Source organism: Tachypleus tridentatus, chromosome 12 (genome assembly GCF_004210375.1).
Source record: "Tachypleus tridentatus isolate NWPU-2018 chromosome 12, ASM421037v1, whole genome shotgun sequence".
Taxonomy (NCBI): Eukaryota; Metazoa; Arthropoda; class Merostomata; order Xiphosura; family Limulidae; genus Tachypleus; species Tachypleus tridentatus.
Window position 1 is genome coordinate 109,667,159 of NC_134836.1, and position 26,291 is coordinate 109,693,449.

The window sequence follows — 26,291 nt, forward strand, 5'->3', positions numbered from 1 at the left end:
TGTTGGAGAAGTTATGTTAACTATAATTCTAAATTTGTTTTGCACCTGCATCACCAAAGCAGTAAGTAGTACCCTAATTACTGTGTAAATATGTTTGATGCTCTTGACTCGGATAGCTTAGAAAGTGGTGAAAGTGAGTCAAATTGTCTTCAAATGCATGATGATAAAGAGGCAACTGGACAAGAGGACTATAACTCTCCATCTAATGGTGACAGTCAAGATGATGAACCCAGAAGGTGGAAATATTTGTCCCAAGTTCAGTGTGAAAAGGTGGGAACACTGGAAAATATGTGTCCCAACTTTGACTCCTCTCCATAACACAGAATAAGCACTCAAACGTAGCTCTCACATTCAGCCATTTTAACTTTCAAGTACTACGATACTTGGTTAAGATAAATCTACAGGTTGGAATGCTATTATTTTGATTGGTAATACATTACTTGTGAGTGACATTCATAAGTTTGAAGCAAGTCCTTAGTGTCTTTGGATGAATCATGTGGTTGTCCTTTAGTACATAGGTGAATTTTTGGAAAAGTTTGAGAGTACTTGTAATCTTGCAGGATGGGTTTACCTCATCTTAATATGTGACATGTGAAACTGGTTTATAAACTAACAGCATATTAAGTATTATGTAGCTTGTACTCTAGGGTTGTATTTAATATTTATATTTTAGTTTAAAAGACAATCTGCACTGGTTCTCACTGTCCTCTAGAAACATTGTGTTAGTATTTCATTGTAGTTCATTTTCCTGTATTTTTGTGGTTAAAGCATTTTTTGAGTCTGAAGTATTTACACTTTGTGACTAAAGTTTTTTTTCATATTTGAAGTACACATGTGTTCCAGTTAAGGCATTACTGAAGTCTTATATATTTACATTTTATGACTAAGGTACTTTTTAAGTTTGAAGTGTTTACTTTGTGGTTAAAGTGGAATTAAAACTAAAGTATGGGTAAAGTTTAACAGTTAAGGCAATTCTTATTTTGGGAATCTTAGTTTTCTAATTTATAACATACTTATGAGAATTTTTGAAAACTTTTCAATGGACTATAAATGCCTGTTGGTGGAAACAAAACAGATGAGATTTCAATTTATTTACTGAGGTCATGACACAGAAGCTAAAATGTTGTTTCCTTTTCATGCAATAAAAAATTGAAGCCCATTAAAGTTCTCAAACCTACCATGTAGATCTCCATGGTCACTTACAGGTTTGAAACATCTCAGAACTTACTATTTCATTAGTACATATGTGCAGAGTTGGTATGCAAAAAATAATTTAGTGGGCAAACATAAGTTGGTTGTGTAAAAATTCTTTGGTGGATTTGTGTGGTGATTGATTGATTGAAAGTATTTTTTAATACTTTCGTAATGCATTAATTTCACCAAAATACTTGGTTGTCTACATCTAGCAATACACTGTTTCTGTTTCTATAGGAACTACATTCAAACGTATTATACCAGATGAAGGTGAGGCAAGCAAAGATCCAGAAAAAGTGAAGAAGCTTCTCCTTTGTTCTGGTAAAGTGTACTATGATCTGGCTAAAGAAAGGGAGAAACTGAATCTTCAGTCAGATATTGTAATCACTAGAGTGGAGCAAGTAAGTTGATAGTTTTATCTGTAAGTAAGCACAGATAAAACTAAATTAGATTTGTTTTGCATCTGTGTTATGTAATCAGTGTACCCTTTGATTTTTATTATTTTGGTTGATTGTTTCTTTGACATAACTCTTGACCTCCGATTCCTGCTTTTCCATGGTATGAAACGCTTAAATGTAATTTGTGTCATATAGAAAACTGAAAATAAGTAGCTTCATTATGTAGAAAAATGTTTTAATATAAATAACATCATTACATGGAAGATTGTTGGGAACAGGGAACATTGTTACTTAGAAAACTGTTGAAAATGCATAGCTTCATTATGTAGAAAAACGTTTTAAAAAAAATAACATCATTACATGGAAGATTGTTGGGAATAGGGAACATTGTTACTTAGAAAACTGTTGAAAATAAGTAGCTTTGTTATGTAGAAAAACGTTTTAATATAAATAACATTACACAGAAGATTGTTGGGAATAGGGAACATTGTTACTTAGAAAACTGTTGAAAATAAGTAGCTTTGTTATGTAGAAAAACGTTGTAATATAAATAACATTACACAGAAGATTGTTGGGAATAGGGAACATTGTTACTTAGAAAACTGTTGAAAATAAGTAGCTTTGTTATGTAGAAAAATGTTTTAATATAAATAACATTACACAGAAGATTGTTGGGAATAGGGAACATTGTTACTTAGAAAACTGTTGAAAATAAGTAGCTTTGTTATGTAGAAAAATGTTTTAATATAAATAACATTACACAGAAGATTGTTGGGAATAGGGAACATTGTTACTTAGAAAACTGTTGAAAATAAGTAGCTTTGTTATGTGGAAAAATGTTTTAATATAAATAACATTACACAGAAGATTGTTGGGAATAGGGAACATTGTTACTTAGAAAACTGTTGAAAATAAGTAGCTTCATTACATAGAAAATGATTGAAATATACATTGTTTTGTTTATGATTTTATGTGGTATGAATTAGGTATTTAATTTTGACATACACATGGTATAGTCCTTGTATCTGATTTTTGTTCCACATTAAGTAATCCATTTCCTCTGAGTATAATCCTTGATCTTCTGATTTATGTTTTTTGTTATTTCTGGTTTTAACATCTACATTACATGTTATATCTTCCTCTGATTTTTGCTTTATATAATTTAGTTCTGTTCACTTTTACAATTTTTGATTCACATATTTCTGTTTCTTTATTTTTATTTTTTTCACATTTATAATGAAGAAAAGATGATTCATAAATGTACAAGATGTGTATATATATATGACACTTCATTACAATTAATTTGTTTTTCAGATCAAGATTTAATAATCAGTTTAACTAATTTAGTACATCTTTAGATTTTGTTATAAGAAGTATTATTTCTGATATTTTTATAGTGTGTGTGTGTGTATCTTATTTTAAATAGTGTTTTTATAACTTTTACTTACAGTTGTCTCAGATTTTGTCTGGTAACCATTTCTTCTTTCCTCAGCTGTGCCCCTTCCCATTTGATCTGCTTAAAGATGAGATTAAAAAATACCCCAATGCCAAGATAACCTGGGCCCAAGAAGAACATAAAAACCAAGGCTTCTGGGGCCATGTGCAGCCTCGTTTGGAGTCTTGTCTGCGTAACATGAATGACCCACGCCACATTACGTGAGTACTTGATAACTATTATTGGTTTAGTACAAACAAGCTTTTTTTATTTTTACACAAAAATGTTGTTGGGCTAAAATACCACTTACAAGGGAACTTGTTAGTTTTTTAATTCTGCCATCATGTATAATAAGTTTTGAAAAATACAAGTAACATGATGGTGAAGAAAAGTAGATTGCAACACAGTGTTGAAAAGACAGTTGCATCATTACACCAAATACTGTTTAAATGTAAGTAGCATAGGGTTGTAGCAGCTGTCCCTGAAGATGTGTGTGTGTGTATATTGGGTGCATAGCATTATAATAAATTGGATATGAAGGAAGCTTGATGGAAAAAATTTGTAGGATGGTTGTTATATTCTGTTCTATGCCTCTGATTAACATTATTACAATTGTTGAAAGTACATGAGCTTTATGTAAAATGTTGTTTAAATGTAAGTTGCGTGATTTTAATAGAAGTTCGCATCATATAACCATCATCCATGTTGTTTCAGTAATCTCACCATAACTTAAATAACTATTTTTCAAACTTTGTTTTTTAATTTGATTTTTTCAAACAGTTTTTAGTGGTAAAAATAGTCAATTAATAGTTGTCGTATGTGTATGTATTTTATAATAAACTTTTATTTCAGCTATGGTGGACGTGCCGTTTCTCCATCAACAGCAACAGGAAGTAAACAGATGTTCAAAAGGAACAAGAGAAACTGTTAGTTGATGCGTTTCATTTGTAAACTTCATTCTGGCTCGTTCCTCCCCACAGATTAATAGTTTTCTCAATCTGTATTTAGATAAAATTCTATTAGTGTACAGTATATGTTATACTTGTTTTTATTTAGTACATAATTTTAGAGAAATGGGAAGTATTTCTAGAAACTAGAATGATTAAGATGTATGTGTGGAAGAGAGTAGTATTCACATAAAATATATATATATTAGAAAGCTTTAATTCTGGGAAATGCATTTTAAAAAATGCTCTTTTTATAAGAAACATATTAAAAGAAATTGTAGACTAGTAGCTGGAGAAACGTTTTTATAAATTAAAAATTCCAGGACGTTTTACTTATCACTTGTTTTTCAGGTACAACAATCTTAATTAGAAAGTGTACTTTTATTGATGAATTTAATATAGTGTCTGAAAGATTTTGCATATATTAGAAGTACTGGTTTTCTTCATAATTGATAATTGGTTTTCTCAGACAATAATAGTCAGTAAAAATATATATATATAAACTAATTTTGAATAGAAATTAGTGTCTTTGTTAGCTGGAAAAGTCTGATAAGAATGAAAAGTGAAATTTGTAACTTATGAACATTGATGTTTTTTTGTCTGGTTGTTAAATTGTGCAGGTGGGGAGGCAAGTAAATAAATTTTAGTAAAGACAGAAGTCGTGTTTTCATCTATTTTATCATAGTAACAATTATTAAATGTACTTTTGAAAGTTGGTACATAGTAAGTTTTAAGTCCTTAACAGACATATATATATATATTCTGATTGCAATAACATGCATCCACTGAGAGTAACAATTATTCTCATGCACTCAGTATACAGCTTACATTTGGACATCCAAAATTTTGCAAACAATTTTTTGTAGGAAAATAATTCATATCTATGTTTATTTTAATAACTTTTGGTATTTTTTTTCATGTGTTTAGAATGTTGAGATATGCTTGAACATACCTATAGAAGTTATAGTTTTGTTAAGTGTATATGTGTTCTTTGCTAATTTCCTATTACATGTGTACACACACAGGCACACTTAAATCTATAACAGTTTGATCCTATTATGTGTATATGCTCCCCCATATCTAGTGAATATTATGGGCATTTTTGTTCCATATTCTTTAATACAGGGGTTCCCAAACTTTGCCAACCGGCAGACTCTCTCAAACCTTTTACTGTATTGGTGGACCCCCCCACCTCCTTAAAAACAATTTTTATCAAGTATAACTGATGTATTATATACGTTTTACTACCTTTACAGTTTGATTCCAGTTTAAACAAACAACAAAGAAAGGAATATAAAGATGGAAGAATTCAAAAGTATTTCAAACATCAAAAAAAGACTTTGATGTTAGAGATGATACTGCTTTACTGAAACAATCTTATGAAATCCTGGGTCAGTGTCTGGTAGTTTTAAACAGAGACCTAGTTCCACATTTGTCATACTTCTATACTTGATTTTATATGTATCAGTTCAACTGGAAATCAGCTATCCTGTTTTTTTGCAAATGGCAGGCAACAGTGTCAGGTGCACAACGAATTTGCATAATTTATGTTAATTACCATTATTAATTTTTGGATTTGTATATATTACTATATTATTTTTATAATGTCTTAGCATTTTATTTTATTTATTGTTCTTTCAGTTAAAATGGTGACATCATAAATTTGATGTATTACTATGGATAGTGCTCCTGGTAGTAACCCAAAATATTATCATAGAGCATGATTTGGGAACCTCTGCTTTAATACAAATGTACTATGTATGCCTCTCTCTCTCTCTTACCATTAAGTGCTGTTCTGTAGTACATTGCTCAGCACTAATGTGCTGATATATGAGGATCCCAGTGTGGTTTGGGTTATTGTCCCTGGTGTTAATAACATAACATACAGTATGAAAACAAGTATGGAAAGTAGAAAGGGGATGAATGGACAATAGTGTTGGAAGTCCACTTCTTTATTATGTGAAAATGAGCTGGACCAGAGTTTTGTCATGTTTGATTGTTTACCTTATCATTGGCTGTCATCTACCTAATCAGAAAGGGTACATCACTATAGAGATTATACAAACCAACTAAACTATGCTGATGAATAGTAATAAAGATCCTGTTGTGGCTCTTGATACCAAACTGTCACACAACAAACATGTAGAAATAACATTTGTTTGATTGTCAGAGACTCCATGTGAAAACGTTTTAGCAAGAATTCATCTTTTTGTAGGAGTTGTATGGAAGTCTAAAGAGGGCAAATGAAACTGACACTGATTTATATTAGAGGCGACTGAGGTATAAATCAGAAACTAAAAGTGAATTTAAGCAATTTGTGGTATTTTCTTTACAAGAGAAATCTTGACAATAATCTTGTAGTAAATATAGTTGAGTGTTACCTTGAAAACAGTAACATGCACATGAACATAAATTGCTCTCAATGGACATTTAGCTGGCTCAAAACTGTTGGGCCAGGCATGGCCAAGCACGTTAAGGCATGCGACTCGTAATCCGAGGGTCGCGGGTTCGCATCCCCGTCGCGCCAAACATGTTCGCCCTTTCAGCCGTGGGGACGTTATAATGTGATGGTCAATCCCACTATTCGTTGGTAAAAGAGTAGCCCAAGAGTTGGCGGTGGGTGGTGATGACTAGCTACCTTCCCTCTAGTCTTACACTGCAAAATTAGGGATGGCTAGCACAGATAGCCCTCAAGTAGCTTTGTGCGAAATTCAAAAAAAAAAAAAGCAAATCAAAACTGTTGGTAAAAATAGGTAACCAGCCAAAAGGTTTAGATGGGTATTGGACCACAAATGATGGAATGAACAAAGCTGGAAACTTATGCTGTTTCAACATGAATCTATATCCGAATAATTTAGCAACAGTCAATGACAACTTCATTCAGTGGTGTGGGAGAGAATAGTATAACAGTGAAAGTACAATATCTACAGTGAAGCATGATGGGAAACCATTAAGTTTTGAACTACATTTGATCCAATGGTATTTTCTATCTATACAAAATTAGTCACTTCATGACTACCAAGAGTTACGTGCAGATATCGAGTGTGGTTAACCAGTATGTTGACATTAAATAATCTGATATAACTCTTATATCCATGACTTAGTTTCACAGACCCTTAACATTATTCACATTGTATTGGTTTATGTGAAAACTTAAAGTAAAATAATTTGGCTGAAATGAGGGAGGTAACATTTGGAATAACCTTCTACAATTAGCAGCATGAAAACTATTGTAATTCTTCGTCTACAGTAAAGAGTTCCCAATAGAAAATACTAGTGTATGGCCCAAGTTGTTTTTTGTTTGTATCAGACTGAAAAAAGTAGTTTTTTAAATACTTTAATAAACTGAACAAAAATTAGTCTTCAATTAACAAATTTAATCATGATAATATTTGCCTTCATTTTATATGACATTATTCCATATTTTAAGTAAGTTATGGATTTCTCGTGAATAAAATTCCTTTGATTTGGATTCAAAAAGCAATCTTAAGTCAGTTTTGAATTCTTCGTTTTTTACAAACCTTTTTTTCATCTGAGTAATGCTGTAAGGATCTTAAAAGATGATAATCAGATGGAGCAGTATTTGGTGAATAGGGAGGATGAGGCACAACTTCCCGTTTTAAGGCCTGAAGTTTGTTTTGGGTCATTTATGAAGTGTGTAGGATTCAAAACACAATCTTAAGTCGTGCAAAAACATTAACCTTTTGTTTAGACTAATGAGGCTCTTTTTCTTATCAGTGCTTGGTGTTAGCACTCCAACTGACGACAATATCTTTCAGCCGTGATTTGGATCCAAAATGTTGTTATGAACTACACTTCCCAGATCTCACCAAACACAAAGCGAAACCTTGTTTTTAGATATAGGCCATTCTTCGGTGTTGTCAAACACCTGTTAAAGAGATTCAACAATTGTCTCTTAAGTTGAGTATGCTCATAAAAAAGAAAAAAAAACTTCTCATCGCCAGTAACAATTCTTTCCAGAATTGGTTCATGAGCATGTTTTATTGTCAAAAAGTAAATAGTGACTCTCTCAACATGTTAATTATCCGAAACCTAGTGTCCAAGTTTCGAAACTTTTCCTAGCTCTTAATGTAGGTAATGATTGTTACACATGGAGCTGTTGAGCCATTTCTCGCGTAGTCAACTTTGGATTGCTTCAAATATTAAAACATTGACATTGAGAAAAGGCATAAATTTGCGAGTTCTTTTCCTTAACCGAATGACAACTTTTTGAATAAAAACGTAATTTACTTTCCTACCTAATATTCTGGTAATGCTTTGCATCATTAAAACTCGCTGTCTATTAGTCATTACTATGGTCACAATTTTCGTGTGCGTAGTATCCCTAGTGTTTCTTTAAGTATTTGTTATGCATGCACACACATATATAATTGATATATCACATTCTGTATTTTATTCCACATAACCTTATTTATTTTAATTTTTACTGCACTTCTTATTCTCATCGCTACTTGCATCATGTAAAGCTCTGAAAATGTCATTCACACAAAGGAAACTAATGACTAAATTAATTTTTGAGTGTTATATAGAATAGGTTTTTCGAAGAATGTTACAATACAACTTTGACATAGCAGCTGCACGTTGCCAACCATCATTCTTCATGATTCAACGAAGTACAAGAAGTACGAATTTATTAATGAATATTCAGCTTACAAATCGAATGAATGAAGTTTACAAACTGTTAAAAGAAGAAAGTTTAATTATACATAAATCACGGGACCAAATTACATGCAGAGTAATTGTCCGACTTGACAGTTGCAGGAATGTGGTTTGAGGTGGAACGAAAATTCATAGGACAGAGTTCAAAATTTTGGCAAGGTTCGTTTTTCGTTGCCCGGCATGGCAAGGTGGGTTACGGCGTTCGACTCGTAATCTGAGGGTTGAGGGTTCGAATCCCCGTCGCATCAAACATGCTCGCCCTTTCAGCCGTGGGGGCATTATAATGTGACGGTCAATCCTCCTATTAGTTGGTAAAAGAGTAGCTCAAGAGTTGGCAGTGGATGGTGATGACTAGTTGCCTTCCCTCTAGTCTTACACTGCTAAATTAAGGACGGATAGCGCAGATAACCCTCGAGTAGCTTTGCGCAAAATTTAAAAAAAAACAATCCTTTTTCATTACCGTCATCTTTTAAACAAATCCAATCCCTGGTAAGGCGTCCTCTACAGTCAGAGATCATCAATAGAGTTGCTTTCAGTATTGCTTTAAAGAAAAATTATAAGCCAATCAGTAGGTGTATAAAGTTATTGTCTAGAAGTTTTTATTTTATTTTTTCCTTTGCCCACCTTTGTTTATTCTCGATGTAACCTTTGTATAATCGCTGTTCTCGGATATTTTTGAACTTTCGATTATCAATGAATCTAAAGAGTTGAGGAAAGAACGGTTTATCGAAGATATAACATCTGACGTTTATTCGTGTTGTTTTATATTTTATTTGTTAATTAAATATTGGTTGTGATTTCTAAGTCAACCACAGCAGTAGTACTTTTAATATTTTGCTTATTAATGTACATTAAAAACGGATATTAATAATTAATGTTCGATACTACACTTAATTACTAGTAAATTATTTCGTCGAAGTGTTGTGTACCTTTATTTCATTCTACGTATCCAGTTTTTAGGCGTTTCAAAATTTTAAATCAGTGATCCGATTATCACCAAACGTGCTCACTCTTTTAGCTCTAGGGGCGTTATAAAGTATCAGTCGATTTCATTATTTATTGATAAATAACTGTTGGTCTTGACTGTCACTTCTAAATCATGAACAAATAACCCTTGAGTGGTTTTGCGGAAAATTCACCAAACAAGCTCATTTGTTGGGTTGAAAACACTAAAACAGTTATTATGAGTCTATTGTTCCAGTTGGTTTTATGTAATTTGATCATAACCTAAATAACGGTAAATTCGTATCAATTAACGTCTTGGAAAATGTACAAGTAAAGGTTTTATAATTTTCTGTTTTTATAATACTCGTGTTCAAAAAATCAAATAAATAAAACTGTCACAACGATATTTTTGTAAGTTTCGTTTATTTTTCAAATATTAAAACTACTCGCAAGGGATAACAATAAATTATGGTTTATGATACATAAAGTCAGTACAGCATTTACAGTCTGAAAATGCGAGGAAAGCGAATAATATACAGGTTTTTGGTGATGATAATGAAAAAAGCATGTTTTCCTTGTAAGTAAATGAAATGTTGTGACAATGTGTATTTAATTGCGAAATTTGGCTTGAGTGACTTGTAACAACTGTTGTGGCCTCCTTCCCACGATGGGTTTGCCAAAAGTTCACAACAAACCCTGTTCTCGATTCCCCGTAGTGGATACAATATCCATAGTTCATTTTATAAAACGTTTAAAATTAGAAATGCCTTTTAACGGTTTTTATAATTAAAGTTTCCAGTGACAATTATTTGATTGGTGATGTTACGTAACTTTTCATTTCGTGATTTCATCTTTTACTGATATTCAAAACTCAGTTTGTTCAATGCTGCCAAATTTTGTTTTTGAAGTATTGTCGCAAAACAGCTCAATAAGATTTTCTTCTTCTGCAGAGGTAAATTCAGATGGAGCATTAGCTTTGAATGGGTCTTGGATCCATGTAAACTTCTCCACATTTTCTGTAAAGTAATTTACAAACCAGTCACTGATCAGTGTCAGGTGCTCCTCACAAACAGATTTTATTCCATGAATTAAATCAACAGTCTTTGCTACCGTCTTCATTTCCTTTCTTTTCCACAGCAGTACCTTTTTTCTGAAGGCTGAAATCTTTTCTGCGAATTTCAGAATGTGCTTATTGCTTCCCTGCAGAGAGAGATTCAATGAATTCAGTTTTTCGAAGAGATCGTACAGGTATCCTAATTATGCCAAAAATCAGTATCCAAGAAGATTTGGCCCAGCATGGCCAGGTAGGTTAAGGCGTTCAACTCGTAATCTGAGGGACGTGGGCTCGAATCCTCGTCGCACCAAACATCCTCGCCCTTTCAACCATGGGGGCGTTATAATGTGACGATCAATCCCACTATTCGTTGGTAAAAGAGTAGCCCACGAGTTGGTGTTGGGTAGTGATAACTTTCCCTCTAGTCATACACTGCTAAATAAGGGATAGCTAGCGCAGATAGCCTTTGTGTAGTTTTGCACGAAATTCTAAAGAAACCAAAAAGGTTTCAGCACATTCGTATTCTAATTTTAGATAAGTGTAGAGTTTCTGTCGTAATTCGAACACACGGGACAATACATTCCTACAGGAGAGCCATTGCTAGCTATAGTAGTACAACAAAGATGTGTGCTCAGTTCCCATATCCTCAAACAGTTTTTAAAAAATCTCGCCTTCCGTGGCCGAGTTTTTATGAAGTTCACCACTTTCAACAAACTTTCCAGGACAAGGTTCAGTGGAGAACTCGAGTGCTTTGACGTAAGGGCTTCCCTGTGGATTATGCAGTGGGCACACAGTGAATCAAGAGCTTTGCTTCGTATGAATGCATGAAATCCTCCATAAAAGCCGGACATAGAGGGACCACCATCGGTACAGAAGCCAACGCATTTAGTCCAGTCTAAGGTGTTTTCACACATAAAAGTGCCAAGGATCTCAAGTGAGTCTTGAGCCTTTGCACCTCCTGCAGTGATACTTTTACAAAAGAGGTTTTTCACAATTTTGTCACCATTTTCGAACCGTGTGAATCAAATCAAATGAGCATCTGTCGCCTCATCTAGCTGTAACTCGAATTCCTTCCCTTTCATTTTTTCAATTAGCTGATCGTTGAGGTCTTCAGCCATGTGTTGGATTATACGACTAATAATAGTGTTGGATAAATACACCTTTTAAAGCAGTCTTCCCTCAGATTTACCAACCTTAATGTTTACCATATCCACTGCAACTGGCAAAATCAGTTCTTCTGCGATGGTGTCAGGTTTTTTTTTACATTTCGCGACTTTATACGCCACCTTGTAGGATGATAGCAAAGCATCGCTTCGTAGTGATGTATGTGTCAAAAATGTATCTTTTTGTTCTTTTAATTCTTTTAACTTTCTGGCAAAATAATCACAGGATTTACTAACCATGTGAGATTGATTGGTCTCTAAATGGCGTATTAGTTTACTTGGAAGCATGCACTCTGGAGCCAAAATTTTAGACATAATACACACTGCAAACACTCTTCATGATTGACATCTAGTGAAGTAAAACCAAAATCTAGATAACTATCTGAAATATGCTGATAAAATATTTCCATTTTTATGACAAAGACTTAAAATCAACAAAATAATTCACTGATATTCGCTAGAACTCGCAAACACTTGACCACAACACCCTTCAGTTTTTTCGATTACTGACGGACCTGGAGGGTCAACAGGTATTTATATACAAAATCTAAGAAACGAAAGAGTTCGATAAGTTACTGGCGTATCCGAAATTACAAGTGAACAAACACATATCTCAAACACTCGAGAACGTCATCGGAAGGAGTATAGCGTCATCTAATGTTAAAACTGTGAAATACCCTTGAAAATTTGAAATATCCCGCTGCACCCAGTTTGGGAACCACTGAGTTGTACTATTAGCGAAATTATATGAAATAAATCTGTGATAATAAACTTTAGTCAAACGTACATATTACCTTTTTCAAACGTAGCGTTATGTTTCGGTAGATATAAAGATTTGAAAATACTGAACTGTCTTCTATTATTATTTTTTTACTACTGATTAAAAAATCCCCAACTCAGTCAACGGTAAGTTTATGAACTTTAACACGAAAACCAAAAGTTTAATCCCAATCGTTGAATAGAAAACAGATAGATTATTTAGAAGCTTTGCACTAAAACACTGCAAATTAAAAATACAAGTTTAGTTTTCATTATGTTTCTAAACAACATATTTTTTTTACATCAAAGCAACACATTCTCATAATATGAAAATGTCAAATTTTTTATCTTAATTTTGTTAAGAGTCTTGGAGGTTAGCGCACTTGGTTCGCAATATGATGGTCGCAGATTCCCCTTCCTGTCACCGATCAAATTTCTTCTTTCAGACATCAGAGTGTTATAATATAACGGTTAATCCCACTATTCGCTGGTAAAAAGAGTTACTTCGCCTCTCGGCTATCACTGCTAAATTGGGGACGGCTTGCGTAGACATTTTAATCATTTTATTGCGTGTTTCTAAATGTCAATAGATACATTTATATGACTTAGGATTACTACATTTACTGATAAAGTTTGATGACTGCTGTCTTCCGACGAGATATCTTTTCCAATTAGTCTTTATGTGACTGAAGTCACGCATACGTAGTATTTCTCGTATACCGAGTCAAAGACTGTTGCTACATCCTCAGTTACCCTAATTTCCGTGCCTGTTTCGCTTGACACCAAACTTTAAAAGAAAGTTTGTTTGCTGCGCTAATAATTAATTAACTAAAGTAACTTTAAATTTTTACATTTTTTTCCATTGTTTATTGAATTCAAAATCAGACTATATTTTCAGATAGTTCATTGACGTTTTTGTTTAACCTTTTCTATGTTTGCAATAAACAGATGAAGTAAACAAGTGAGTAATTTGCTTTTTTTCTAAATATTAATTTTAACTAAGTGGCTTTTAGTATTCACTTCAACAAGTTTATTTAAAGGATAAGGTAAAGATGAATAATTCTTTGGTTTACGTTATTATCCTATTAATTCCTTATTATCTCTGCCACTGAAAGTGGACAAACATTGTTTTCCTCACTATGTGTGTATGTATGTTTTTCGGCAAGATTTTTTGAAAACATTGAATAGATTTAGACAAAAGTTAGTTTACATTTAGACTATGGCCAAACTCAGAATTGCTCACGAATCAATATTACGAAAAAAACCAACAACAAAAAACCTGTTAACATAATGATCGCTCTTTCACACAGCTTTTGCTCTGATAACTATGTCAAAAACTATCGGAGTCTGATGAAACTTGGTGGACATGTGTAGAATATTATTTATTTGTGATAGAATCTAGTCTAATAACATAATTAAGTATGGCAGAAATACAGCAGTTGAAACGTCATATTCACTTTTGCTTTCACGCATGGATTGTTAAGTTTGTTTGTTTGGGAATTTCGCAGAAAGCTACTCGAGGGCTATCTGTCCCTAATTTAGCAGTGTAAGACTAGAGGGAAGGCAGCTAGTCATCACCACCCACCGTCTACTCTTGGGCTACTCTCTTACCAACGAATAGTGGGATTGACTGTCACATTATACACCCCCACGGCTGGGAGGGCGAGCATGTTTAGCGCGACGCGGGCGCGAACCCGCGACGCTCGGATTACGAGTCGCACGCCTTACGCGCTAAGCCATGACGGGCCAGGATTGTTAAGATGTACTTACAAGTTACTAATTGTAAGCTATTCCTCCTTAACTGCATATGTCTTTAATTACTGTCAGACACATTTGCTTGCATTACTTTGGTAATTTTATATATTATTAATAATTAATTTCTGTACTAACAATGTGTAAGGTCCAGACTAAAGAGTAATTTTAACATTGGTTTACTCCTGTCTTATCAAACATTGGAATATTACCGTTATTGTTATTGTGAAGCAGAGCTCTAATGTGTGGAGTGCGATTTAGCAGAAACGAGTTTGTTTGTTTGTTTTGGAATTTCGCACAAAGCTACTCGAGGGCTATCTGTGCTAGCCGTCCCTAATTTTGCAGTGTAAGACTAGAGGGAAGGCAGCTAGTCATCACCACCCACCGCCAACTCTTGGGCTACTCTTTTACCAACGAATAGTGGGATTGACCGTAACATTATACGCCCCCACGGCTGGGAGGGCGAGCATGTTTAGCGCGACGCGGGCGCGAACCCGCGACCCTCGGATTACGAGTCGCACGCCTTACGCGCTTGGCCATGCCAGGCCGCAGAAACGAGATGAGAACCAATAGCTCTCTAACACACAAGAACAGAATTCGAATTAATATTAACATAAATAAACAGATATAAGAATGGCTCTGGGGCATCGCCCAAGATCAAAGAATTTATCGTGCATGGCACGTTCAGTGTTATTGTAATAATATTATATTTCAGAATAAAAACAATAGAAATAACATACAACATTACGTTAGTGAAATTCAATATATTAAGTAATAATAAACCAATTCCCACAAAAAACGTTTTTTTTATTACATTGCTTTGAAATCTCAGAATATGTATAATAATATATTTATTTTTGTTTACCTTTTGTAAACATTACAAAATAGCGAAACTAAAATGGCGGCAGTTAAAGCAAGTGGATGCAGTTTTGGTCGTATTTTTTCTTATAGTTGCAGAAATGGTTTCAGTTCTCATCTTATGAAAAGGTAATTAAATTATAACAATATAAATTCTGATTCGTTAATTGTCGTGTAACTGTAACAAGTTATATATTTTAAGCCTTACGCAATTTTATGTGAGACGTTTACTCTTTTTATCAACTACGAGTCAGATTGAGTTGCATCCGATTGAAAACAACCCGATTACAGTTAACTCTTAAAATACAACTCAATCTCCCTTTAATAAACAACTAGCCAACAGAAAATTAAAACTACATTGAATTAGTCTTTCTAAGAAATTGCAAAATATTAGATTAGAGGGTTAAATATATGTATAACAAAGTATGAATGTACTTTTTAAGTAAAGTAGGAAAAGAAAAAAACTTGAAAATCTTATTAAAAATAAAAGTTGGTTGAGCCAGTGTTCACGACCATCCTGTAAATTGTGAAATAAATAGAAGACTGTACTACAAGGACGTTATGATTATATTATGTACTTCTGTAATATAGATGTTTAAATGCAAGTTGTAGTCTGTAACTGTAACTAATTTATGATGTAAAAATTGCCAGTTTACTATCTTAATCGCATTCTGTTATAACGAAAATGAAACTGGAAGAGTTATTAAAATATAAATCGTATATGTATAACAGTATAAGCACATAAGAACATTGAAAATGTAACTTTACACATAAGATAGTAGAAATAAGTTGACTAGTCCAAAATTATTTGTTCAAAAGTGTGATTCCTGAATGGAGGTGGCCTGTTTCTTTATGGCAACATTAAATAGATGATAATACTGTCAAACTTAATTTATGTGCTTTCACATTATTTTATATATCATTTCTTCTTTCACATCCATAACATTATTGTAATCATGTGTATAAAAGTAAGTAATGTTGTGTAATAAATACATTAAAAGTATAATGATTACAGTTCACTTGTTCATTATAGCTGATACCAAAACAGTAGTTCATGAAATTGTTGATCTATATATATATCATCTAGACTACAACTTTTCTGTTATATCCCAGCTGACCTGAAGAACTCTTGTGTCAGGTGAAAAACCTTGTTAGTGCTGGGTATGGCAGAAATTAGAGTGGTTGAAATATCATACTCACTTTTCCAATCACTTTTGGTTGTTAAGAATTACTTACAAGTCACTAATTGCAAGCCATAACTACATGTTTTCACATTTCTTCTTAACTGCATCTTCCCTTAATTATCATAAGACACATTTGCTCACATTACTTTTCAGTTTAACTGACTCTCTCTTCATATACTTTAAAACCTTATAAATACAAAACTGTTCAAGTTTCCTTTTATTCACAGAGGAACATCCTCTTTTTCAATTCCTCTTCATGCATGTTGTTTAACATTCAATGGTTTACGCCTATCCAATTTTTGAATAAACTTGAGAAATAAATTTTTAATAAAGTGAAACATTTTTGTGTGTTATAAATATGCTCCTGATTTTGCTGAAAAAATTGAAAATATTTCAAATTTTTGAGATTATTTTAGATAGATAAGGTTTTTTGCATGTGTTTAAGTAAGCTTGAATATTGTGGAATTTAAAAGTAATTCATTTGAAATATGTTACTTTATTTTTGTGATGAAGAATTTATTAACCAGAATAAAATATCTAATCTATTCATCCAATATTTCAGCCCCTTCAACAGTATAAAAGCTGTTAATAGGCTGTTACTTCTAAAATAATTTTTCTACGAAGTGAAATAACTTATAATATTATACATTAATTTAGATAGATTAATAAGAACAGTTAGTAAAAATGATTAAATACAAGTGTCTATCAAGGAAAAATGTTGAGAGGGCACTGCATCTGTAGGAAATATGTGATCAGGAGTTGATATATCTCAGTATGAGTAACAGAAATCAATGTGTTCTAAATAAAAGTGGTAATAAGGTACTCAAAAATAAATTTGATTCGATCTACAAAGGTTTTGTTGGAGTTTGTGTTTCAAGTAAAAATGATGATCAAAAAGTAATGTGATTGAAAATTTTGTGGTCAAATGTCGGCACATCTCAGAAAAAATGTTTGCGAAGCGATGTGGTTGAAAAGTGATTATCAGTAGGTGATGTGTTTTAATGAGTGACATAGAAATTTATATGCAAAAACGGCTCGTTTGGGTTGAGAAAATATTTTACATAGAAGAACGAACAAGTTTTGACCTTCTTCGGTCATCTTCAGGTTCACAAAGAAAGAGGTAACTGACCGGAAGCTGACCACATGTTTGAAAGGGGTTGTGTAACTGAGTGTCGGAATGTAGAGGGCGGTATTAGATGTTTGAATATATAATTTATTTATTTTATTATATTAATATAGGTATAAAGGCGTTCCTTTATATTGGTTTATTTTGGGTTTTAGTTGTTGTATAAGTAAGGCTTGTATAAGTGACATAGAGAGAATATTCCATGTAGAAGTGAACAGATGTTATTTATCAAACTCAAGATCATTTTATTTTATATCTGAATAGTAGTTTGGTGTCAAATCATCTTGGTTGAAAAGCAAACTAAAAAAAATAATTAGAAAAACAAATTGATCTCTGAATATTTTTGTTTTATTACTCCCATATCTACCAGTCATTACAGAGTTTTGTAAATTTTTTACATATTTGTTTTAAACTGTAAATGTAGGATTGCCAGTAATTGATATATTTTTATATTTAATGATATTCTGATTATTATCGTAGTTTTCTTGTTAGGGAAGGAATTCAACTCCAGAATCTGAGACACCTTTATGGATTCCAGAGGTTTCATCTGTACAGAAGTATTAGTAACTATGTTAGTAACAATACTTTTCAGAGAGCCCTTCAAACTATTGAAAAAACTCTCTTTTTTCAATCAGGTATGTGTCTTGCAATACTTGCATTGTTCTTTGTTTTAAGAACTGTGTGTGTAGAGCTGTGTCATTTATGTTTTGTCCAGTTAAGTTTTGTTTCAGTGAAAATGTACTATGTTTGTAAAAAATGTATGGGTGTGCCAGTGAGAATGTCAATGCCTTTGTGTAATGAACGGTAGAGTTTCTTTCTACACTGATTTAGGGAAATGGAGCTGTTGAAAACTTGGGTCTATGTTTCGTTTAACTGTGGGAAGTTCTAACACATTGATGTGGATTTGATGCTAATGGATATAATACAGTGTTCTGTGTTTGTAAACTGTTGTAAAAAAGAAACCTCTGCTTATTAAAATCAATTAAATAAAATGCAACATTTACACACTTTAAAAACTTGATAAGAGTAATGAAACAGACATGTTGAATCATCTCAAACTTGATAAAAGTTTTTAAACTGTGTACAGATAAATTTATTTATGTTATATTTTATTTAATTTTGCAGTAGTTCACAAGGCCAATTATCAACAAAGAAACTTACACTCCATATAATTTATACTTTCATAAATACTGTCACTAATAAATAAGTACTTGAGACTTGGAATTAGTGTGGTTTGTGATTTCATGGAAACAGTAATGTGATGTGGTCTTATTGGCTGGTTGATCTTGCCACATAGAAGTAATGAAATACAGTTACTTACACTTGACTAATAAAGTAAACAAAATTCTAGTTTAGGCCAATTGCAAAACCTTGTATGTTATTAGAATAAAGTATATAATAATCTGAAAGCTTAAGCCTTTATTAATATGACAGGAAAACAGTTTCATATTACTTCTTAATGATTATTTCATACCAACTGATTGAATTGTACCTAATTTCAAGCTAGAACAATGTTCATTCAAACTCAAGACACACCAAATCCCAACAGCCTCAAGTTTTTACCTGGTTGTGCAGTGTTGGAGAAAGGTACAGTGGATTTTCCTTCAGCTATGACTGCTCATAAATCTCCTCTTGCTCGTCAGCTCTTCAGGATTGAAGGTGTAAAAGCTGTTTTCTTTGGACCAGATTTCATTACAGTGACTAAAGTAAATAGTCTCTCATTTCTCTTAAGCCTCATAATTAATAACTTTGTTAGCAAGTTTGAGGTTAACAACTTTATTAGAAAAAAATATTGTTCAAATATGAAGATCTCTTTATTGTACTTTGTAAGAAATATCTTGAGAAAGGTAAAACAATTCTAATGGCACAGAATTAAGTGTTCCAAAAGAAACCTATTTCATGGCCAACAAATTGCTGCAGTTCCATACGTAATTAGCTTATATCAGTTTAATTTGATAATGGTGTTAAAAGAATGTTACTTCATATGATTTAAGTCTGGAATAAAAATTACATTGCAGTTTTTAAATGTAGATCTGTATGAAATTAATATTAAACTCTGATCATAACAAGCTTCCTGTTTAGAACAAAACTAAAATTCAACCTGATGTTGGTAATTATTACAGCTAATTAAAATATACTTTCCTTGTGTTCTCTGTTATGAAGTTTAGAAATCATTGTTTCATCAGTTGGATACCCTCAGTGTTAATGATAATTTTGGCCACAATGTTGGTATTACCTCATGTGATTTAGCCAGCTTAAGAGATCTAAATTAGACCTGGATAAATCTAGGTGATTAGTGGTAATTGGTAACTGTTCAATTAATAGCTCCATTGCTTGAGTAAAGAAGCACATTATGCTAATATAATAATAAGTTTGGTAAATATTGATTTTTAAATACAATGTAATGATTTATTTTGGGGGCATGTATAAGTTATAATTAATTTTTTTATTATTTAAAAGAAAGTTGTTTTGTACTCAATTGAAATTTGTAATTAATCATTATGAAATTAAGAATAATTTATTGATTGGTTTTCTTGTAAGGTTAACACTGAGTTATAGAATTTTAGATGTATTGTTTTGAATCCAGGAAGAAGATGAAACAGAGTGGAAAATTTTGAAACCAAATATTTTTGCTACAATTATGGACTTTTTTGCTTCCGGACTGCCACTTTTGACTGATGAACCTCCTCCATCTGACACAGGTTCAGTAGTGGCTATTTCACGATGCTTTTAGTACATTTTGAAAGCTAAATTAAGGACCAGCCAGATAGTTATGAATTGTTGTATAATATTTTACAGTTTTAAACTTTCTGTGAAGATAGATACTGTTAAAACTTGATTATTTAGGAAAATTTAAACATAACCATTGGCTGTCTAGAAAAGAAAAAGAGGTTATATACTTTTAAAAATCTTAAGGTAGATGGGATCTTTTATGTAAAACATGAAATTATAGATTAAATAATTGCTTGTTATTATAAACTTTAGATTTGTGAGAAAGGCAAGGAAAGTGAGTTACTCACATTATGTTTATACAGTAGGATCTTTGTTCCCTGACATCTTCACACTCAGAAATCTTGTTGTAACGAGACATTTCAACACCTTTAAATACAAATGCTTTTTGTAACTTAGTGGTCCTACTATGTCTTTTTTATGCCAGCAAGATGCAGTTGTTAGCCATCTATAATGTAATTCATGTTTAAAATACTGTACTTAGAAATGTTTTTTTTTACAACATTTATTGTTGTTTAAATGTTTCATTGTTATAGATGATGTAGAAATACCATACTTTAGAACATTAACAAGGTGTCAAATTCTTTTGTTGTTGTTGAATATCATCTGAAAAATGTTTTCATAACTGGAATTTTTGCTTATTTAGCACTGCCAATTGAGGTAGTTGCTGGATAATAATTTTTATCTAGTGATTTATTAAAATAAAAATGAAGCATCCAAACCAGAAACATTTATTAGCTGTTAATGTGGAACTAATTATTTGGAGGTTTATATCTACAAAAGCTGTTGAAACCATTTGTCATTGTACAGAATATGGCTTTGTATGCAAATTAAAGTTTTTAATTGTCCAGAAATTCAACCAGAAGATAACGAAACAGTGCAGATGATAAAGGAGCTCCTGGAAACAAGAATTCGTCCAGTGGTCCAAGAGGATGGAGGTGACATAGTTTTCATGGTAATAATAACTTGTTTTATAGTCAGTTATGGTTATGAAAATTTTTCTAGCAGTGAGTTTTCTGCTTTATATCTGGTCAGATGAAACAAGATTGAAATGTGTCAGAAGAAGAATCATAAGTCTCTAATTTCTTCAGGGTTTGAATGTAAGTATAGATTTAAACCACTTTACTGTAACTTGTAGTAGTTTAAGTATAGATTTAAACCAATTTACCACTACTGTACCTTGCAGTAGTGTAAGTATAGGTTTAAACCAATTTACCACTGCTGTAACTTGTAGTAATGTAAGTATAGGTTTAAACCAATTTACCACTGCTGTAACTTGTAGTAATGTAAATATGGATTTCAAACACTTTACAACTACTGTGACTTGTAGCAATGTAAGTATAGATTTCAAATAGTTTAACACTACTGTAAATTGTAGTAGTGTAAGTCTAGATTTCAAACACTTTACCACTGCTGTGATTTGTAACAGTTTAAGTAAGACCTCTAACAGAATACCTTACTACCATTGCTTTAACTTTTAATTATTTATATAGTTTTTCATTGAGAATTACATTATATATATTTTTTATTTAATTACTCACAATTTTTGCCAATTCTACTTTTATTTACTAGATAGTTTATATGTGCACTTTAAAAAGACTCATGCTATTGTTGAAAATTTCCAAGTTAACCATTATGGAACCACTTTTACATGACTTCTGCATTATGGTTATTCATTATTGTATCTTCACTTGAATTTTTTTTTTTCCATTTTTGTAAATTGTTACTGCTTGTTATGTAGCTTTATTAAGATATGTGTTTGCTTTTTATGTTCTCACTGAGTTCATGAACATTATATTTTTAAATTTCTAACTTATTTTTAATTATAAATTATACACTTAAATTCCTGGAAGATTAACATATTCCTTTTTCCTGTATGTAAAATGACTCAAGTTTTTGTTCAGTCAAACAGGATATTTAACAAGTGTTTACCATATTCCTTGTTCCATGACTGATTGTGAAGGAATTATTGCGACTTTTTGTGAATTTATATCACAGTTTTATTTAGATTTTTATACTGTAGATGAGCAATATAAAAACAGCTCAGGTGCTTTTCATATGGAATGATAAATCATCTGAGGAGGAAACTTAACAAAATAAATGTGGAACAAACAAAATAAACTGAAATCAACATTTGATAAAATAGATAAGAAAAATGTCATTTTTACCATGTAACCCACATTTATCATGTCAGATGTGTTATAAATTCTAAAAGGAAAACAAAAATCTTATTACTGTTTACAGAACATTGAATAAAATTAGTCAAATATTAAGTAAAACTAAAGATTAAATATATATAATAGAGGAAACAGGTGTGTATGTAAAGTTCAGAGTGAAGTGGTCGTCCATACATTGGTCAAACTAAAAGAAACTTACTTAAAGTTCACTTATTCTAAACTAAGAGAAATGTTAAAAAAATAATTGACATCTCTCCATTAGCTGTACATGTAAATTATACTGGACATGTCATCCAGTGGGAGGAAATGGTTATTTTGGTTCAAATAACATGACTGCTGGAAGTGTTAGAGAAACCATTGAAATAAGGAAACAAAGCAAAATCAACTTGATCTTAAATAATAGTGAAGGATTATAAAATCAGAAAGTATGTAGATGGCTTTATCTGCTTTCTTGAATTGTAAACTGGCATCACATGACCATTGTTTTTGTACTTATATAGCACACAGTTGACGTTAAACCACTTTTAAACATGTAGAGTGACTTTTACAACTGCTGGTCAGTTCAGTTAAAATATTTTGTGTTTTATAAAGTGTTGTTTTTTTGTGGTTTTAAACATCTCAGCATTTAATATTCCTTTCCCAGAAACTGAAGGTTGAACTATTGATGTTTGAGAGTTAATTTACATAATTTGGGTTAACATTTCTAAGAAGCTGAAATAGTATTTTCCAAAACCATTCAGAATTTATTCTTGGATGTAATTCTGTTTTGTTTAAATACATGTGTCACTATTTTAAATTTTGTTTTGAGAAAGTCTACAGTATGTTTTTTCTCTAGTGTTCTTTGAATCAGTTTGGTTCTATTATATCAAGAGTTTTCATTTTATTTTCTAAGTCTTCATTTATTAACTGACTTTTCATATTTTTTTGACAGACTTAAAATTATTTTTAACACAATATTTTAGGGATTCAGTGATGGTGTGGTGAAACTAAAGATGCAAGGGGCATGCACAAGTTGTCCAAGTTCTGTTGTGACTTTAAAAAATGGAGTAGAGAACATGCTAAAATTTTACATCCCTGAAGTACTCTCCATTGAACAGGTTAGTATTAAACATGCTACACTCTTTACTTACATTAAATGCTAAATTTTCTCATTCATGTGTTATACACTAAACAGGTTATTGTAAAACACAGTCCTAAGATTTTTTTCACTGGACAGGTCAAAAAGTGAACCAGGTAATATATTTTATATATGCAAAAATGGCTTGTTTGGGTTGAGAAAATATTTTACATAGAAGAGTGAACAACGTTTCGACCTTCTTCGGTCATTGTCAGGTTCACAAAGAAAGAGGTAACTGACCACATGTTTGAAAGGGGTTGTGTAACTGAGTGTCGGGATGTAGAGGGTGGTGTTAGATGTTTGAATATATTCAAACTTCAGGCTTTTCATATACAGATTCTAACAAAAACAAAGGTAATTATAACAGAAGTGTTACATTATTAACATCTGATAATTTTATATGCAAAAACAGCTCGTTTGGGTTGAGAAAATATTTTACATAGAAGGTCGAAACGTTGTTCGCTCTTCTCTGTAAAATATTTTCTCAACCCAAACAAACCGTTTTTGCATATATATTTCTCTACAAGTGGGTTTTCTCAACATCACTGATTAATATTATATTTTAATTTAGTTTAACATCTCTTAACAGATCAGTAGAGAAATTTTGTTTTAACAAAAACTAATGAGTAAATATAAAATCTCATTTCATTTAATGATTTTCAAACAGTTTCTCCTCTAAATGGAATTAATCTTCAAAAGTATGAAAAGTAAAGGAAGTACCTGTAAAGCTATAGAGTTTTACCTTAGACTCTTTCATGGCACTACGTTACTAATAATCATCCTGCGAGTAACTTAGGGACTCTTCATTGGTTTAGACATGTTTAAGCTTGTAATTTGGTATAATTTGTTTACCTGGTAGCCTTTTTCTGAAGTAATAATAGTTTCTTTTGAACTCCTAGGATCTGGGAAAAAGTTGAGTGAGAGAAAACATAAGACTGTATACCTGAAGTGTTTTGTTTTTAAATACAGATATTTGAAAGAGTGGCTTGCATGATTCGGGCTGAAACCGCTTTTAGTGCATTTGTATAACATCAGACTTATTTCTTGTTTTTTGTACCTGTTTGGTATAAGATATTGTGTTGTATGTAATTGACGATTGATTGTTCAAGTCATAGAAAAAAATATAAGAAATACATACAGCTTAAGTTTTTTAATATAATTAGTTTAAACATTGGGTTTTGATTCAGTATTTGTGTAAATTGTATGTACTGGTTAGTTAAAGGTTTAGCAGTTTTAGCTATACTCACATGTTTAATTCATAGCCAGAAGGGTTGAGTAGTTTTAGCTGTACTCACAAGTTTAATTCATAGTCAGAAGGGTTGAAACAAGAATAGCCCAATTTCTTTTTAATATCGTTATCTCTGGAGTTGTAGAAAGGTGAACACAACTCTGGAATAAACCATAATTTGCTGTGCTTTACTTGTTTCCACAGTTTATTATTATGATATTACGGTATTGGTTATTTCTTATTGAGAGTACACTCTTGTGATGTTTGTCTTGCTTTTTAGGTAATGGATAAAACGGATGAAATATCAGAAAGAGAATTTGAAAAACTAGAAAAGAAACTCAACCAAGATGGCACTAATTAAATATTATTTATATTTAATATATATTATGCTTTATTCTACAGCTAAACAACTCAGATAATACTGACCTGAAAAATATGTATAAGGTACCCATAGTGAATAAAATATTTAGTTTTGCTTTACATACACAGTTTTGGATTTTTAAAATATATAAATTCTTTGAGAAATATTTAATGAGTCCACAATTATTTGTTTCTTCCAGACTTGAAACATTTAGTGAATTACTAATAGTTGTGATAGACCCATTAGTTATTTCAAAAGCATCTAATAAAACGTTATTATTTGAAATAGCAGTCAATATTTTTCTCATTGAATTATCAGACACCAGATTTTTTGCATAAAAATGTCATGTTCATGAAATTTGGTGCAGCAAGGTACATAGAGACCAGTGAGGCATCATAAGCTTATATTTTTCTTACCATTAATTGAATATGATTATGAAATAAAATGAACTGTAAATGGAGTAATGCTGTGCTGTTTGCGTGTCACTACATTAGTTGATCGTAAATAAACCAGCTGAAAATAACTTGTTACTGCACTTATTGGAAATGTGACTAAGAAAGTTGTAAACCTCACATTTATTTATTGTAGTAGCAGGCAGATAATATTTTTAAAGTTTGTTTGTTTTATACTGTTTGAAAAGTCCCAATAAACAATTAATACTGTTACAATTATTTCATGGTATGAGGAATACCAGTCCCAATAAACAATTAATACTGTTACAATTATTTCATGGTATGAGGAATACCAGTCCCAATAAACAATTAATACTGTTACAATTATTTCATGGTATGAGGAATACCAGTCCCAATAAATATTTTCCCCAATTTCAAATGTCACATGCTAAAATTAATTATTCAATATCTCCAGTGATACTTTGGACCTTGTAAATGGCAGAAACAATTCTGCATTAAAATTATTCTGCAAGCATATAAGAAAAAGAACGGATAGCTGACATATTTAAAAGGAGATGATATACGTGTTTTATCTACCATGAGTGTCAGTATTTAAGAACAAAGCTACAAGTTTTCAGAGATGTCTTTCATTAGAATCATTAAGAAAATGTCTTTACTGGGGAAAACTGAGATTAAGGATAATTGGACAAGTTTGTACAGTGCAACAGACAAAAGACTGTGACCAATTTGATTCAAAGTGATCAGGATTCAACTATCTTTAAACATATGAA

At 31.9% G+C, this 26,291-nt stretch overlaps 3 protein-coding genes across 6 annotated transcripts in view; 2 read left to right on the forward strand and 1 right to left on the reverse strand.

The window, feature by feature from the left end:
- Ogdh (oxoglutarate dehydrogenase Nc73EF) overlaps positions 1–4,629 on the forward strand; it is a 57,709-nt gene extending 53,080 nt beyond the window's left edge. For all 3 annotated transcript variants that reach the window (XM_076473257.1, XM_076473258.1, XM_076473259.1), the window contains 3 exons: positions 1,432–1,595; positions 3,085–3,248; positions 3,880–4,629. In XM_076473257.1, coding sequence (XP_076329372.1) covers positions 1,432–1,595; positions 3,085–3,248; positions 3,880–3,958 — 407 coding nt within the window. In that variant the 3' untranslated portion in view covers positions 3,959–4,629. The remainder of the gene's footprint in view (positions 1–1,431; positions 1,596–3,084; positions 3,249–3,879) is intronic.
- A 5,834-nt stretch (positions 4,630–10,463) lies between these two features.
- Positions 10,464–12,056, reverse strand: LOC143235717 (protein FAM200B-like). Its single transcript, XM_076473928.1, has 3 exons — positions 11,843–12,056; positions 11,369–11,611; positions 10,464–10,852 (listed from the first exon to the last, which is right to left on the reverse strand). The coding sequence occupies exons 1-3, from the start codon at positions 12,054–12,056 to the stop codon at positions 10,464–10,466; spliced, it is 846 nt and encodes a 281-aa protein (XP_076330043.1).
- Positions 12,057–15,162: 3,106 nt separating this feature from the next.
- On the forward strand, positions 15,163–25,227 carry LOC143234328 (NFU1 iron-sulfur cluster scaffold homolog, mitochondrial-like). 2 transcript variants are annotated; one of them, XM_076471620.1, is made up of 7 exons: positions 15,163–15,314; positions 17,988–18,130; positions 18,999–19,201; positions 20,083–20,197; positions 21,077–21,180; positions 23,365–23,499; positions 25,028–25,227. In XM_076471620.1, exons 1-7 carry the CDS (start codon positions 15,226–15,228, stop codon positions 25,106–25,108), a joined length of 870 nt encoding a protein of 289 aa, XP_076327735.1. In that variant the 5' UTR covers positions 15,163–15,225; the 3' UTR covers positions 25,109–25,227. The 2 variants fall into 2 exon arrangements, with proteins under 2 accessions (XP_076327735.1, XP_076327734.1); XM_076471619.1 differs by having other exon boundaries at positions 15,165–15,314; positions 17,976–18,130.
- The last annotated feature ends 1,064 nt before the right edge of the window (positions 25,228–26,291 follow it).

Excerpts from the sequence above, each read along its gene's own strand:
- LOC143235717 (XM_076473928.1), bottom strand. The coding sequence starts at position 12,056 with ATGGTTAGTAAATCCTGTGATTATTTTGCCAGAAAGTTAAAAGAATTA. Across the intron at positions 11,612-11,842 it reads TATGGTAAACATTAAGGTTG|GAGGTGCAAAGGCTCAAGAC; the intron begins GTAAATCTGAGG and ends GTATCACTGCAG. Across the intron at positions 10,853-11,368 it reads ACTGAACCTTGTCCTGGAAA|GATACCTGTACGATCTCTTC; the intron begins GTTTGTTGAAAG and ends TGGCATAATTAG.
- LOC143234328 (XM_076471619.1), top strand. The coding sequence starts at position 15,226 with ATGGCGGCAGTTAAAGCAAGTGGATGCAGTTTTGGTCGTATTTTTTCT. Across the intron at positions 19,202-20,082 it reads ATTTCATTACAGTGACTAAA|GAAGAAGATGAAACAGAGTG; the intron begins GTAAATAGTCTC and ends TTTTGAATCCAG. Across the intron at positions 21,181-23,364 it reads GAGGTGACATAGTTTTCATG|GGATTCAGTGATGGTGTGGT; the intron begins GTAATAATAACT and ends ACAATATTTTAG.